General features: G+C 43.5%; 1 protein-coding gene across 6 annotated transcripts in view; it reads right to left on the minus strand.

The window, feature by feature from the left end:
- Positions 1-16,832, minus strand: part of LOC137439946 (autism susceptibility gene 2 protein homolog) — a 537,082-nt gene that overhangs the window by 244,585 nt on the left and 275,665 nt on the right. For 5 of the 6 annotated variants that reach the window (XM_068136223.2, XM_068136220.2, XM_068136221.2 and 2 more), the window contains one exon: positions 7,571-7,663. The exons of the other annotated variant lie outside the window; for it this stretch is intronic. In XM_068136223.2, the coding sequence (XP_067992324.2) occupies positions 7,571-7,663 (93 nt within the window). The remainder of the gene's footprint in view (positions 1-7,570; positions 7,664-16,832) is intronic. 6 annotated transcript variants of the gene reach the window in all.

Here is a 16,832-nt window from a genome sequence, read left to right on the forward strand (position 1 = left end):
ACGAAACTTCACCAGATGGTAGAGTTCGTCATCTGGAAGAGGCTTATTGATTTTGAGGTAAAAGGTCATCTTTCGGTCATGTTTCTAAAATTGTCATTTTTCATCCGATTGACTTGAAAAGTGAACAGCATTTGCATATTGAGTCGCTAAATTGGGAAACCAACTATTTGAGGTCAAAAGGTCAAAGGTCAAACTACTAAAATCATAAATTTTCATCTGAAAAATCGTCACTTTTCATCTTTTTTGTATACTGAATCGAGGCTCGTGAAAGAGCTAACTTTGATTTCGCAAACAAATCAACCAGACAAACAAAATATATAAAAAGAGGGAGCGGAAGACAAGATGGAGAGAGAAGGGGAAGCACACAAACACAACATTTGAGAGCAGGGAGAAGTGTGGGAGGGAGAGGGCTTGGGGGCAGGAGGCGTGGGAAGGGGGATATGATTCCCCGAAACCGAAAACCGAAACCGAAAACGGTTTCCTGTCAAATATGTATTATTATTGATTAACTTGGAGATTAAACAGCAATTACAAATTGCATCGCTAACCCCCGCTCTAGCGGGGGAAAATGGCCTTAAAACGATAATTCATTCATTCATTCATATTCATCACTGAATTTGGAAAGCAAATATTTTGAGGTCAAAAGGTCAACTCAAGGTCAAACTTCTAAAATAATAAATTTTCATTTGAAAAATCAATTTTAATCCAATTGACGCAAGTTTTGATTAAAATCGTGAAATTCTAATGTTAATGAAATGGACATTTGATGTATCCATGGCAACTTTTTATTTTGGGGGAGGGTGGATTTTGCATGTATCGTGCTCTGCATGACGTCTTATTGTTTGTTTGTTTGTCTGTGAGCAGGATATCTCAAAAGGTTGTGGACGGATTCAGACGAAAATTGGTGGCCAGGTTGCATTGTGTGACAAGGACAAATTGATTCGATTCTGCTGAAGATCCAGATCCGGATACGATAATTTTTAAAGTGATTCTTCACCATTGAAAGATTATAGCACGATACTGTATTTTATAATATAGTAACACCAGAAACCTGTCAGAACAAGCCATGTTAGGTCGCGTTGGGTCAAGAGAAAGGTGAGGGGAACGCAAGGCGAGGGCGTAATGGCATTGGTGTTCCACGCAGCACTTTACACCACTCTAGCCGAAGCTTGGCATTGCGCATGTTGATCTTAGGCTTGTGTGCGGCTGCTCGGCCATGGAAACCCACTTCATGAAGGTCCCGACGAAAAGATGTTGTGCTGACGTTGCTTCCATAAGCAGTTTGAAACTTGTTCGTGAGTTTTGCAACGGAGGACAGACTATTTTTACATGCTACACGCTTCAGCACTCGGCGGTCCCGTTCTGTGAGCTTGTGTGGCCTACCACTTCGCGACTGAGCTGTTGTTGCTCCTAGACGTTTCCACTTCACAATAACAGCACTTACAGTTGACCGGTGCAGCTCTAGCAGGGCAGAAATTTGATTACCTGACTTGTTCGAAAGGTGGCATCCTATGACGGTGCCACGTTAAAAGTCACTGAGCTCTTCAGTATGGCCCATTCTACTGCCAATGATTGTCTATGGCGATTGCACGGCTGTGTGCATGATTATATATACCTGTCAGCAGTGGGTGTGGCGGAAACAGCCGAATCCACTAATTAGAAGGGGTTAATTAGAGGGGTGTCCGCATACTTTTGGTCATGTAGTGTATGTGTGTGTATGTATATTTGTATATGTATATATGTATGTGTAAGTATGTATATCTGTATGTATATGTGTATGGTGTGTGTATGTATGTACATGTGCATGTATGTTTAAAAATGTGTCTGTATGTACATGTTTATCTGTATGTGTATGTGTGTATATATGCATATGTGTGTATGTGTATCTGTCGGTATGTTTATATATGTGTGCATGTATATGTGTAATTGTATGTGTATGTAATATGTATGTATATGTGTTTGTATGTATGTATATATGTATGTATGTATGTGTACATGTGAATATGTGTATGTATGTATGGATGGATGTGTATGTATATGTGTTTATGTATGCATGTGTATATGTAAATATGTGTATGTATGTATGTATTGTTACGGTTTTGGAATAAAGGATAATCCCCCTCGTAGGTAGACGCACCACAACATGAAGCCTCGCGATAGTTCAGTTATTTCTTAGTGAATGTAAGCATAGTCCTTTCCTGTGTTTAGTTTTGCGTTGAGCATGCCCGTGAGTAGGGCAGTCATTTGGGCTGAAAATGCCACGTGGCAGGCCTGAACAAGTCTGGCGAGGCCGAAGGGAGGCGCTGCAGGAGGAGTGGCCGGTAAGCAATGAGCCGCCAATCAGGGCTCGAGAGGAGTGGCTAACCACGACGATGAGAGGTGGGGTTTGGAACATTCGAGTAAGGCCGGGGCGGAGCCATAAAACCCTGCTCCGAGCCCCCCCACCTCAGATGAGTTCGGAATTGAGATGAGTTCAAGTTCTCAGTTCAGTTAAGTTGGAGCCCCTGTGAGAGTCAGAGTTTAGTTGAGCTTGAGAACGCGCCGCCGAGCGAGTGTATTGAATTGCCGGTTATCGTGATTGTACACGAACTTGCCCCGTGCCCTGCGCTGTATTAATCGTGCGCTCGAGAGGACGACCCGTGCCGGGCCACAGACGCGCGATCTCCTCCTGCCTGCCTTCGCCTGCATACATGCCGTAACCGCTAGAGAGCCACGCCGGGCGAGCTGCCCCGGAGCAACCGACAGCAAAGCGCGTTTGGTGCGTGGACTTCTTCTCTTCTTCTCCCCGTGTGCGTGAGTGGGCCCTGTGTCTGGGGATAAGTTAAATTGGTTAAGCTTCTGCTCTGTGTCCCCTTTCCTTCATCCTGATTATTGTACATTGTAAATAAATCGTGTTCTTCCTCTGATTTAACCGTCCCCGTCCTTTCCATCAATTGGCCTCGCACGGTACGAATAGAACCGCTCGAATTGGGTTCCATAAAAGTAACGGCACGAGTCACATGATACGCATACCGATCGGGCGTACTCGATTAAACGTGGCTTGTGCTAGGTTCGGTCCCCGCTTTCGTGGCAGCGTGGGTTAAAGGTACGTGCGACGTTGACCCGATACCCTTTTTCACGTTTGCTCCGGAAGTGGCGGTTCGGCCTCGTGGACACGAAGATCCAAGGGGGAAAAAAGGGGTTTAATCCCCCCTTTGTAACGGGAACGGGCTTCGGGAGATCCGCAACAGTATGTATGTGTATGTATATGTGTATGTATGTATGTGTACATGTGAATATGTGTATGTATGTATATGTATGTTTTTGTGTATGGGTGTGTGTATGTATGTATATGTGTACGTATGTTTATATATGTGTATGTGTATGTGTATGTGTGTATATGTGTGTATGTATGTGCATGTATGTGAATATGTGTATGTATGTATGTATGTATGTATGTGTGTATGTATGTATGTGTATGTATGTATGTGTATGTATATGTGTGTATGTATGCATGTGTATATGTAAATATGTGTATGTATGTATGTATATGTATGTATGTGTAAGTGTGTGTGTGTGCGTGTGCGTGTGTGTGTATTGTTATGAATTTTGGGGTAGGGGAATATCTAGATTTAGGTAGATCTGCATAGGTAGGTGTCTGTCTGTCGTGATAGGGAACCTCAACTGTAATAAGTTTTGTCTAGCCAGAATGTCGGAGTAAGCTGCGTATCTGTGTTCCGCCATGAGGGGGTGGAGCTTGGTAACTAGAATTAGGGAATATGCTAACTCCATTGTGTGTCGTTCCCTCTGTGAACATCCCGGTGTCCCTTATGGCAATGCACATAGACGCTAGCGAGGAATCCATCCACATTAGCGTACACACATTAATTAATTCCCCCCTAATAATAAATCTCACCACAAGCCAGTTCGGGGCACCGCCGATGCAGCTGCAGCCAGTTACATCACCACAAAGCAACACTCATTGCTCAGGCAGGCTGAGGCCACGCCCACCTTGCGAAGGATTGGTTGAGGGAGGGCGGTGACATCAGACGACGAGCAACAAAACGAATGGCGAGCCGACATTTTCTCCTCGTGCTGGATCCCATAGCGAGTGGTCGCATTTTGCCTCTGTCAGCATCGACGTCCCTCTCCTTCCTGTCTTGTTGTTGGATACTCTCTCTCGCTTGGCCCTCGCGTATTCCTCTGCCATCGACAGTCGACACTCCCCGCTTCGTGTCGGCCGTTGGCGAGCGACGGTGTGCGGGACGTGACCTGTGGTTGCGTACCAAGGAGAGACTGCATGTGGGGTGTTGTAAAACGGCAGAGACCTAAGAATTAAGAGCCGCGGTTTCCGTGCCACGTTCATGAGGAAGGGCACGGTTGGGGAGCGGGCTGCGCACTCGTTCGCCTCAAGCGGGAGGCCTTCATCGGGGCCGAGCGAGCAAGGGCGCGTCGGGGCCTGGTTCGCGCCAACGACCGAGCAGTTCGCGCCAACCACAGCTGTGTTCGGACAACGTGCTGGGACCGGACGATTCCTGACGCACAAAGCTAAGCCAGCACAAACGCGAACACAACGTTTTATTTGATTCATTCCTTCCATTTGTCTCGTATCTGAAGTCTGGTGTGGGGACGTCCCAATTTAGGATTTCGCTTCTTCCGTCGCGTTTCCTTGTTCTCGGTTCCGTTAATAAATATTTATTGTTGTACATTTCACATTCGTTTTCGGTTTGAATTATTTCCCTCAGGTTGAAGACATCGGACCGTGAAGGTAAGTCGGCATAGTTCATCCCGGCTCGTGTATTGGTCCGCCATCCATTGGGATAAACGCCTCCATTAAAGCTCGATTTATCCGTGGTGACGCTCGGTGTTAACTGAGCCAATCACACGACAGTATGTACATGTGTATGTGTGTATGTACATGTAGGTGTGTGTGTGTGTGTGTGTGTGTGTGTGTGTGTGTGTGTGTGTGTGTGTGCATGCGTGTGTGCGTGTGTGTATGTGTGTATTTTTATGTCTGGCTTCGTTCTTGGGACTACATTGCTGTAATTGTTCTATATTTTGATTAGCACAAGTCTGCTCTTTTGTGCCTTTTTACTTTGCTTGTTTTTGCTGTAAATGCATGTCCTTTTGCCCTTGATTTTGCTTTGGTAAATAAAGTGCTTTTCACCATTGCTTTGTAATAAATAATCGTTGTAGTTAAAATTTTCAATTTAACTCATGAAGGCCTGCTATGGATACTATGTAGTTCTGTGAGTTTATATTGATACTCGTACATCCTAAATTCAATAGAAAAAGGTTTATGGCACATTTCAGCAATTTTGGTGGCCATTTTTAAAAAAAAGATAAATCTTTTTGAAAAGAATGGCAGCCACAGTAAATTTTCAGTTGGCTAATTGACCGGTTTTAAAGAGTATCTATACCAGTAAAAGAGCAAAACTGCCAAATTCCATGCTTGTATCATCATGTGAACGATTTACCCTCATAATGGGACAGCATCAGAATAACTGTGTGTGGGTTGTAGGGTCAGCAAGCGATATCAAAATATCCAACAAAGTTTCCTTTTTTACGTGATTAAACAATGCATTAATTATCAAAGCAAGTAAAGCCTTTTTGCCCAGTTATCCTGCTGGTTAAAAGAGAAGACACGAGTTTTGGGTTTGGAGGGCAGGTCAGGGATTGAACAGGATGAGTTGGGGTGGAAATATTGAGGAAGATTCTCTGACAAGGAATTCTGGCAGTTAGTTCAGAGTTATTGTTGTTGCAGAGTTTGTTTGAACATTAGAACCAAGCATTCTCCACTTTAACGACAGGTAGACTTTGCGATTTTACTCTTTATGGACCAAACGCTCACGCGTGCCCACACCGATATCATCGTTGTGTGCGTTCTGTCATTCACTCACTCACTCATCAAACTGCAAACTCAGATTTAACATATATATGTGCCGAGTTAATCCGTTCGCGATTCCAAAACGATGTGCTGTCCTTGAAAAATGCATCTTTTCCCCTCCTCTCCTTGTTATAATGTTATTCATGTGAGCTGTAAAATGAATCCAATATCTCAAACATGATGCTCAATGTTTTTTAAATTCCCACTGTGAATCCACGTACTGAATATGAATACAACATCCCACCAACGCAAGTCATGAAAGCATCATAAATGCCAGGCAGCATATGTAAATACGGATAAAGTGATAAACGGTGATCGACAAAACAAAACATGGCGAGCGGCAATGGGAAGAGCATATGAGAAGCATGCACTAGCAGCACCATTCTGATACAGAAGGCGATGCACAATGGCTCGCTAGCACAGCTGTGCAAGGTCTTCACAATGCAGCCCTGCCGAATGATGGCGGTACGGGCTCAGCTGCCTTTAATTAAGCGGATCCAGCGAGCTGTCACAGTTGCTTAACTGCCAATAAAGGTGATCCAAGCAATTTATTAAGCCGAAAACATTATTGCAGACAAGGTGCTGTGTGCGGGTGGTAGGGTCAGCAAGCGGGGAAAGCGTGCGCGCGACTGCTTGAGGAAGCTTTAGCAGAGTGCTGATTTGCAACGTGCAATCGGCTGCAGTCACACTCAACTGGAGAAATGGAAAAGTTACAAAAAAAAGTCCTTACATCACGGTCAAAAACTGCTCAAAACACTGCTCATTAAACGACAAAAAGTTTGAGATTTTTATAATTACTCCCAAACTCATTCAAAACTGATCTCACATGTGTTAGAAATAGTCATAACGGCCTCATTCCCCACCATGCAAATAGCACTAATCTATACTATAGCATCTTCCTCTTTGCTTGAACGTTGCTACAGTGAGGAAACAAACGGCAGCAAAAAAGATGGAGGTGAAAGAAGTGTGGAGGGCAAGGTGGGGGTCATCACTGGTCAACGTTGCTATGAATTAACCAGTGTTTCATTTTCATAATGGCTTCCTCTCATGTCGATGCTTTGGTCAGAAACGCAACAGAGATGAATTTTCAAATTTGCTTTCTCTAAGCAAGATGAATAATTCATGGCGCCAAAGAGTATTTCGCCGGCGCTGCGACAAATGCATCGAGTTACTGTGTGCGGCATCCCATTTCCATTTAATGAGTGACTGGCATGACATTTTTCACTTTGGTGTAAACGTCGGGTCAGCGCAAAAAAGCAGCTTTCATTTTACTTTCAATTATCCTCCTAATCGTTAAACAGTACACCAACGAGATGACAACCGGGCACACACGGCTCTGCAGAAGGTACACGGCAAAAAAAAATTGATGTAACAGGTGCTTACATCAGAGTTCTGCGAGATCAGTGGCGAATGTTTATCTGTGGAACCACACAGATCAAAGAAACAAATGTTTCTAAAATTCATGCTTCCTCGCACAATGAACACCGTGTGCATAATCCAAAGTCGATGTTTCATTATACGCCATGGGCAGACAAGACAGGCCACGACTTAAATTGAGCCGTTTAATCAGCAAGGCTCCACTAGCCGCCCATTTCTCCAATTTGCACAATCGCATTCGCCCATTGGGTACTCTCGCTCTTCTTCTCAAGCTGTCCGACGCACGGTGCTGGGTTGTCAGCGAGCAATGAGCAGCGGCAGCCTTACCTCACAAGAAGGACCTCTTGAACCAGATCCGGACAGGCCGTTGGCGTCGCCGCCTCCACTGTCCTCCACTCGAGGTCGCGGCGGTCCTTTCATCTGGCAAGCCGAGAGAGAGAAGTCGGGAGAAGTGTGAGTCGGTGTGGCAGGAAGAGGAGGGATGTTCGATAAGGGAAACGTCAATCAAAGTTTTTGGCCCAGGGGATGACATGGGGCTTACGATGTTGTCCCTCGCTTTTTCCCCCCCCTCTTCCCATTAAAAAAGGTAAATGATAATCACACATATGCATAAAAACACCAAAGTAAGCAACTTTGCCTTTACAGCAAGTTGTTTTTCTGCTGAAGGAAGCGAAGTGCGGCTTTACGAGGCAGCCTGTTTGGATGGCAGTAAACAACCACACAGCATGGATGTTCCCGATATTGCTGGATGGTTGAGCGCGTCTCGGGCGTCCCATTGGCGCCACGACAGAGTGAAAAAGGCCCAAATCCCCAGAGTGCTGATGCAAAGCCACAACCTTTCATCAGCCAGCCCCAAAAAAAAAAAATAATAATAATATCCACGCAAAGAAATCCCAAAGGATATGGCTCAGTCACTTCCGATGCTCGTTAGCGACACGACCCAGTGCAGGGGTGAAGGGCAATTATCACGTCCGCACTGTCTTGTTATCTTAATTAGCGAACCTGTGAACTGCAAGTCACCTGGGAGTTGCGTAGATAAAGCCCCCGCAAATCACCCTGCTTGTTCCTCTCAATTTCACACTCCTGCCGTTCACAGCGGACAGCGGAGGGAGGGACGACACGAATCTCAGACTCCCTCCTGATTGAGGTATCAGTGCCATTGGGAGTAGGAAAGACCCGGCAATGCAGACGACGTCCCTTACCCCATCTGCTGCTTCATCCTCGAGCAAAAAGGACGAAGCGACTCACTTTTTTGCACCGACCTCCCAATGGGATTGTTTTTTTTGTTGTTTTTTTGTTCCAGAAGGCCACCTCGAACTTCAATGCCACAAATCCAACCTCTTAACATTCACATTTTTCTTTACTTCTGGGTCTGCAGTTAAACCCGCAAATTATCCTGCAGTCGCTCTGGACGTTCGTAGAAATGTAATTTCCGCCTTTTATCTGGAAAACGTGCAAAATATATCTCAGCAAAAGCCTCTTCTCATTCAATGCAGACGTTAACGCATTTTAGACAATCTCATTGCCCTTTCTTCAATAAAAATAAAAATTACAAAAATACTAGCTCTTTGTCAATATATCAGAAAATTCTCCCATGGCATGGGCTGAAATTGCTTGGTCACCACAACATTGTAGGTCTAGGCAAACTGATTGATACTATAAGGGGATTTCTTTGATACTTAAGAGACCATAATGCACCTCTGGGCAGCAGCTGGCAACACTTTGAAAGCGGAGCTTTTTAAAATGCGAGCTCAGGTGGCCGAATCGTGTCGAGCGGAAACCTATTCTTTAATCTTCCAAGTGGTTTAACTTTTAGCTTAAAATTGCTATAAATTTAATATAGGAAAGGAAGCAAATGAGACTTTGTCCCATGGGTGGATTGTAAAAGATAGTACGAGGTAGTGCACGCAGTAGTGGGAGGGATAGCATGGCGAGCGAAGACTACGACGAAATAGGCCGTGCAAGCTACAATGCAGTACAGTATGGGGAGCACTCTAGTGCTGTAAGGAGAAGGAAATACGCAGTTGAGAGTGCCGTAACAAGTGGCGTCATGAATGCGGGAAGGCAAACTCAGTGTCCACATGTCCCGGAAGCACCAAAGACACCCTCTACCTAACTCTTCTACCATTTGAGATGTTGTCAGTAAATTTTCAACAAACCTTTACCATGAGAACATGGAGAACACAAATTAATAATTGGATCAAAATGTCCCAACCAGTCAGTCTACCACAGGTCAGAACTTTCCTTTTTCGTTTTTATTCACTTCTACATTTATTTATTCAGCATTTGAGCATCCAGGCCATAACGTTCTTTACCATTTGAGTTTTTCCTCATCAAAGTTTCAACAACCCTTTATTATGAGAATGTAGAGAAAACGAATGAATAAAATGGACATTCTTATACTTTTTTTTTACTGTTGCTTCCATCAAGCCTACTTTGAGTAGAGAGCAGATGCGCTTTGCATTTGGGGATGCTGTCTAGGTTGTTTTGCATCCCACTTTCCCAGCCGCCACGTTCATTGTAACCAGACTTGCAGTCACAGTTAGGTTTGATACAAGATTCCTCAGTTCAGGATTTGTATTCTCATATAGGAATATAGAGCTTCGTATGCATTTTCTTGTATATTCAATTTTGCTCCCGTCTCCTGGTTTATCAGCAAAGTCCTTGCATTTAAATCTTTAGCAGGGAGACGTATCCTTTTCCACCATTACAGCATTGCACAAAGCCATGAGAAAGTGCTGGAAAATAGCTTACGGGCAATATAAATCATACCATCACCGCTCGGTTATCCTTGGCTACGCCCCACTTCGGCGGGGTTTTAGAGCCGCTGGCAATGCTTGCCGTGCAACGTGGCTTCACACCATGTGCATGGAACAGCCTAAAACTGGGTAAAAGAATAAGCCGAAAAACATACAAATTGTTGCCAAAACAACATAAAGATAGGCCATGCAGCGAAAATAAAATAACGGGACCAGATTATAATCAATCAAGACGCTTCTTATATCACACCGATTAAAATCAAGGTCACACGTTGAACGAATATGACAACTCTAAAATAAATTGCTCAAACACATATACAAGTATCGGTCACATCGGATGATCCATTTTACAATATTCTCGAATGATAATCACAGATCGCCTCCAGGGCAGTATTATTTATTGCAAGAACGAAACGGACATGGGCTCCCGGGCCATTCGGTGTCTGCGCTTACACGTCTTGTCAGCCCCAACAGACATTTTTGTGCTAGATTGGAGCAGGGCGGCACAACCTGAAGATCCCACTTATATTCCATGACGAGCCTCACGGAGGATCTTCAAAGATGTGCAAAAGAAGGAGGACGCCTCAAGGGAAAAGAAAGTGAGGACGTTGATTGACACCCACCAAACGATGGCTTGAAGCCCCTGTTAAAACCGATTGTGGTTTGACAACAGTAGAATATATTTGTGGTTATAGTTATCGTCCTCATTCCATAATGTGACCGACGCTTTAGTCGCGTCGATGCGTCACAAAACGCGTCTCCACATTGGAATCCCACATGTAAACGAAACGTTAGCAAATACTTCCATACATGCCCAACAATTGAGAATGCAAGTGTGTGCACTGTGCAGTGAAGGATGATGGAAAGTCGGGAGAGGAAGCTCTCTCCAACCTACACTAGGTGGATGTCCTCAAGGAAGAACAGAACAATGTTGGTGCAGCACAACAACATTCGTCGATACGACCCTATTCCAATCTGAGTCCAGTATTGGGGTTTAAAAAAGTGTTCAGAACGTTTGCAGTTGCTAAATATTCCAGAGCACGGGAAGCAAAAAAAGGAAAACACAGTTTTTCAGAATACATGCCCGCAGGAGAAGATCGGGACTTTAATAAAAGATGAAGCATTCACACAATTTAATTAATAAACATGCCAAGACATGGAAAGGTCTCTCCACAGGGCATTCTGACAGACCAAAAACCGGAAGGGGTGGTGTGGATGGCCACATTGATCTGTGATAAGTATATCATCGGCTTGAAAAGTGCACCTTTGTACCTAATAAATTCGTTATCATCTTGACAAAATGGTTGACTGAAATGCCCAATCTTGGAAACCAAGCAGATTCAGGTCATGTTAGTACTTGGAAGGGAGACTGCCTCTCAACACTAGTTGTTGCGGGGCTAGTCTACCAAAAACGTACGAACTTTTAACAGGAATCGTCACAGAAATTATTTAGCACCATCTAACACAACATTGAAAAGGTCCACAGGCAGAGCAGAAGAGGTGTAAGAATGGATGCTACGGAACAATAAACAATCTATCACTGAACAAGTCCAAACTCGAAAATTGCAATACAAGAAGCATCAAATACGGGACTTTCGAAATGACGTATGTAGGCTAATGAGGCCTTTCGTGCATGTGCTGTGTGTGTGTGCTTTCAGCAACTCACTTCCGCTAGACGGTGCGCTTTTGTGCTGTGTGTTGTCATTAGGACAAAATCCGTGTCAGCCTTTTAAACATAATTTTCTGCATTCAAATGAAAGAGTGGCAATTTCAAAGTGATAAACCAAAACTGTTGTGATGCTCGATGCAAATCCGACTCACGGAAATCATACTAAAATGCGCAATTTGGTGTCTGTCTGTCTGACCACGATACACTCTGTCATTGCTGATCCTATCTCAACTAAACTTGACAGGAGGACAAAGGGTCACACGATGGAGGTAGTAGCGACTTCATCTGCCCCCTCTCCAAGGGGGTTTTCCTCCTTGGACATAATCCGTGTTAATGTGTATCGCTAGCTTATCGTGACATTTTTCCAAGGCCCCTTCTAATAATTATTAGCAAGAGATGCAAAAATCCTTTTAGCAAGAGATGCAAAATTCTAGTATAATTTCTCTTGTGGCCCCGGAACCAAACAAACAATATATTTATAACAGCACTCACAGCTCCCCCTACCCCACTCCCAACATCATCAATAGAAAATATAAAAATTTTAAAAGTTGATTTTAAACTTACTCTGTGCATTCACAAGCCACATGTATGACCTTCCGATCACTGTAAAGAAGCACCAGACATGGTGTCTCTCTCAGGGAGCGTCTGGCTCTCACATAATGTCTGCCTGGTACATCTGGCTCTCATGTAAATAGAGCTGCCACAAGCTTTGTTTATTTTCACATCGTGAAGATGTCCTTTCTCGAGGAGTTGGTAACCATTACTTTGTGGGTAATCCCACACAGCATCATCTTTCCAATTGCAAGCTTCCATTGAATAAATCACCAAGCAAGGCATGTTGTGCACTGGTACGTACATCCCTTTTTCTCAGGTATTTTGCCAATTCTTGGTGAGCTCTTTTCGGAGCTTGGTGAGCCATAGTAGCTAACACAATTTATGAAAAATCATGGCATTGAAGAAAGATCTAAAGACGAGTTTGCACAATACATTCGATACATGTAGGCCTACATATCAATCCTTATCCCGCACACAAGATACATTATGCTCCTATCACTCGTTGTTGCTAAGGGGTTCTGCACATGCGTGCTGATGCATTGTGGATTAATTGCGTCATTTTGAAAGTCCTGTATTGTCCACAGCCTAGATAGAGGATAAACAAGCTTTTCATAGTGTCCCACATTTGTGGATGGTAAAATGTATGCAACTGTAGAGGATCAATCAAACTGATTGAGAAGGCAATGGAGCTCTGGACGGAATACCATGTTACTATTACATCACTCGAAAGGAAAGATTGAAATACCAGGAGTGAAGATATGATGCGGGATGTTCCAGAGTGACAGCCTTTCCAGTTTCCCCCCTCATGTTTTGTCTGCCCCTGGACCCACTGAATAAACTCATTAATAAAGCACACAGATACACCCTGACATACGACAGAACTAGAACGGCGCTCCTCAACGTCACGACATCGACCGATATGCCCCCACCCACATTATTGCATAATTATACATATTTGTACCAAGTTTGATTTAAATCCATTCAGCTGGTGTCATCATCATCACACCGTGTATCACATTTTTATGCTGGTGTCAAGTATCACATTTTTACCCGACATGACCTCTGTCCTCACCAAAATCACCTCGATCCTCACCTTTGATGCCAAAATATAATCACAGTTCATCTTTGCATCATAATATATAGTTATACCAAATTTGTTCAAAATCACATAACTTGTTCACAAGTTGACATGGCAACATAAATTTTACTTAACATGACCACTGACCTTTGACCTCTTGACACCAAAATCGAATCAGTTCATCTTTACATCAGATATACCCATACCAAGTTTGTTCAAAATCCCATCACTGGTTCACAAGTTGGCACGGCAACATAATTTTTACTTAACATGACCTCTGACCGTTAGCCTTTGACCATGTGATCCCAAAATGTATTCAGTTCATCTTTATACCTCATTATACATACCTGCACCAAGTTTGACTAAGATCCCTTCAACTGTTCTCAAGTTATCACGGTAACGAAAACCTATCACGGATGGATGGACGGACAGACAACCTGAAAACATAATGCCCCCGGCGACTTCATCAGCAGAGGCATAAAAATGTCCAAAGTAATAGGTGGCACGTGATAACAAGCTGTGGGGCTGTGGTGGTGTGGTGGTGTGGTGTGGTGGCTGGAGATAACAATGAACGACATAAGATTGGCAGAACTAAAATAATAAAACAATTATCAAAAGTCAACAAATGCGTCAAAAAAAAAAAAGTCAACAAAAAATAAACAAACGTGAAAAACAATTACCAAAGAATATCTGCGTAGAACAAGGCTGATCCTGAAAACATACCTTACACCGAGAAACAAAATCAAAGCCATAAACCAACTCGCAATACCAGCATTCCGATGCAGCTGTGGAATAATAAGCTGGTGACAATCAGAAATCAACAAACTAGATATAAAAACAAGGAAACTCCTCACTATCAACAAAATGCTCTACATAAACCAGTGCATCCCAAGAATGTACCTGACGAGATGAAGAGAAGGCAGCGGACTGATTGAGCTAAACCAAATGCACAGAATGACGACTACAGGATTGCATAAAACACTGACGACTGCCAAGTACGTGAAAAACTCATCTGACTACAAAATCCAATTTTGCACATAAACACGAAGACAAGAAACCAGAAAAGGTATCTCAAACTCACACGGCAAATAATTTCCAAGAACAGGTGCGAATAGAAGATGCTCCACATTAAATTGAAACAGCGTGGATATTGCCCCAATGATTGCAAGGAAGATGTGTCAGTAACCAGCAACTTTGGTCTAAATAACGTGGAGATGAGAAAAATTACCAAGTACCGGGTTCTGAAAAATGAGGTCAAGAGATTGTGCCTACGATATTTGGAGCAACGGGAGTAATAAATAAGAACCTCAGTGTGATCTTTAAAACAATAACGGGGAAATTATTACAATTGGAGGTTGTCCGAAGTTCAGTGATGGTCGTGAAAAAAACCCTCGGAACAAAAAAACCTCAACTTAGTCCATGAAACATGATCCTTTACTGAAATGGATGTGGATACTTTGAGTCTTAGGAGGACTCCGGTCCACCTTCTGAAACCTGAAACTGGAGATAACAATCAACAGGAGCTCATTCTAGGTTTTTGAGTATCTTCTTAACCCAGAATAACTGGACAGCAAAGGTAGCAAAAAATGAAATCGCAAAATTTGCCCAGAGCTTTATATTGTGATGTGAACATCTTAGACAAATTCACTTGGAGCTCACAATCAAAGATACAAAATGAAATTCATTACAGGACAATATATTTTCCTCACACCACGACTATGCAACATTATAGGTTAGCACCCTTTGGACAGGTATGGCACTAAGGGAAAACAACGTGATTCAGCACCTGCCACGAGCGTGTTCTCATCTAACTTGTATTGACAGCAGTAGAAGAGAAGCGTGATCTTTTTTCATCTTCAAAGTACAAAACGTGGCATTTGTCCTGATCTTTAGCTGATACTGATGGGCATAATGTTGTGTCATCTGAAAAAAGTAGGACCACGGGTCCTGAAGCTCACCTCGATCAGGAGCGAGTCACTCAAACCCCCCACAGACCCTCTCAGGTCTTGATATTTTTTAATGCTGTGAACAAACATTTGTACATCATGGGCGATGAAGGTTGTGATCAAGTTGTGAGACAGTCCAGTCTCCACTGTGAAAGAAGACGAAAAGGTTGCGTCAACAGCAATGTGGAGACAATGAAAGTCAAGTATGAATGTGGCCTTGTGTGAAGCAGGCACCTGGTTTGACAAACACAACAGGATGCCGGTCCATGCCAAATGGCCAGGATATGTCCAGGGGAGATAGTCCTTACCTGCTGTTTAAGATTTAGGACCCTTGACGAGTGCTTCAACATAAACAGCAGCACATCCAAAGTTGAGTATCGGATCTGCAATCCAAGCTGATGGTCAAATATCAGAATGCTTGAAAAGAGGAGTGATGATTGATTCCATGACTCTGTTTATGATTGAAAGCAAGCTTACTGGTTTAGTTTGGAGGATCTGTTTTTGAACCGTTTGCGTGAATGGGAATGATGATAGCTGTATTTCAGACATACATGAGGTGGCCAAAGGAGGAAAAACAGGATGAAGAGAGCAGAGAGGGGAGACGCAAGAGCAGCAGGACACTGGCACCGATGCCACCCGGGCCCTTCCTGAAGCCGGGTCGAGGCGGGACAGAACTATCTCTCTCTAACTTATTGCGTGAGACCCAAAGTTGAGTCAATAGCGGGTATGAGGGGGTAAGATGGGGATGAAACATTCTGTCTTGTCTCGAGAAGAGTCTGTGGCGAACCTATTTGAGGTAAGAAAGGGAATAGAGGAGCACGTACAACAGACAGACTTGACAAGGTACCACCTGAACTTCAAAAATAGAGACTGGTTTGACGTCAGAGGGCTCACTCAGCCTTGAGATTAGCAAGTTGATGTTTCTGGCTCATCTAAGAATGGATACAGAATTGCTACGAGTCTTACAGATTGACTTAAAGTTTCCCACGTTCAGGTGAGCCTTCCATATTCTCAGTAATACAACAAGAGCGAGAATAACAAGAGGAACAATTGCTTTGCAATACATGTCCCCTACTGGTCCCAATGAATGTCCCTGTTCCAAGCACTCAGCAACTGTGAGCCATATACAGTGGGACAAATTGTTTCAGGTACGGTACGGTATGCAAAGTGACAGGATAAGTTGCAGTCTCTGTTTCTTACCATAATAAAACAATGTACCAGGTTTCAGTTCATTATGTCAGAGGCTAAGGGGGAAAAGTCTGGAAGACCAACCCATGTATAACGTGTGATATTTTCAGAGTCCAAAATGGCCATAACTCCATGAAAAATTGGCGACACGCCCCCGGAACTCAAGCTTGTTCTGATACTTATCATAATAAAGCCATGTACCAACATTCAGTTCAACATGTTAGAGGGTATGGGAAAAAAAGTCTGGAAAACCATAGTTGGGATGAACGGACGGAGGGACAGACAGACACAGAGCAAACCTATAGTCCCCTCCTGTGAAACCGGTAGGGTAGTAATAATATTTGAACTTCCTTACAAGAAAATTCAATGGAGGAAGAGGTCATTAGGCCCACAA

Source organism: Myxine glutinosa, chromosome 14, assembly GCF_964187855.1.
Source record: "Myxine glutinosa chromosome 14, kmMyxGlut1.1, whole genome shotgun sequence".
NCBI classification, from domain to species: domain Eukaryota; kingdom Metazoa; phylum Chordata; class Myxini; order Myxiniformes; family Myxinidae; genus Myxine; species Myxine glutinosa.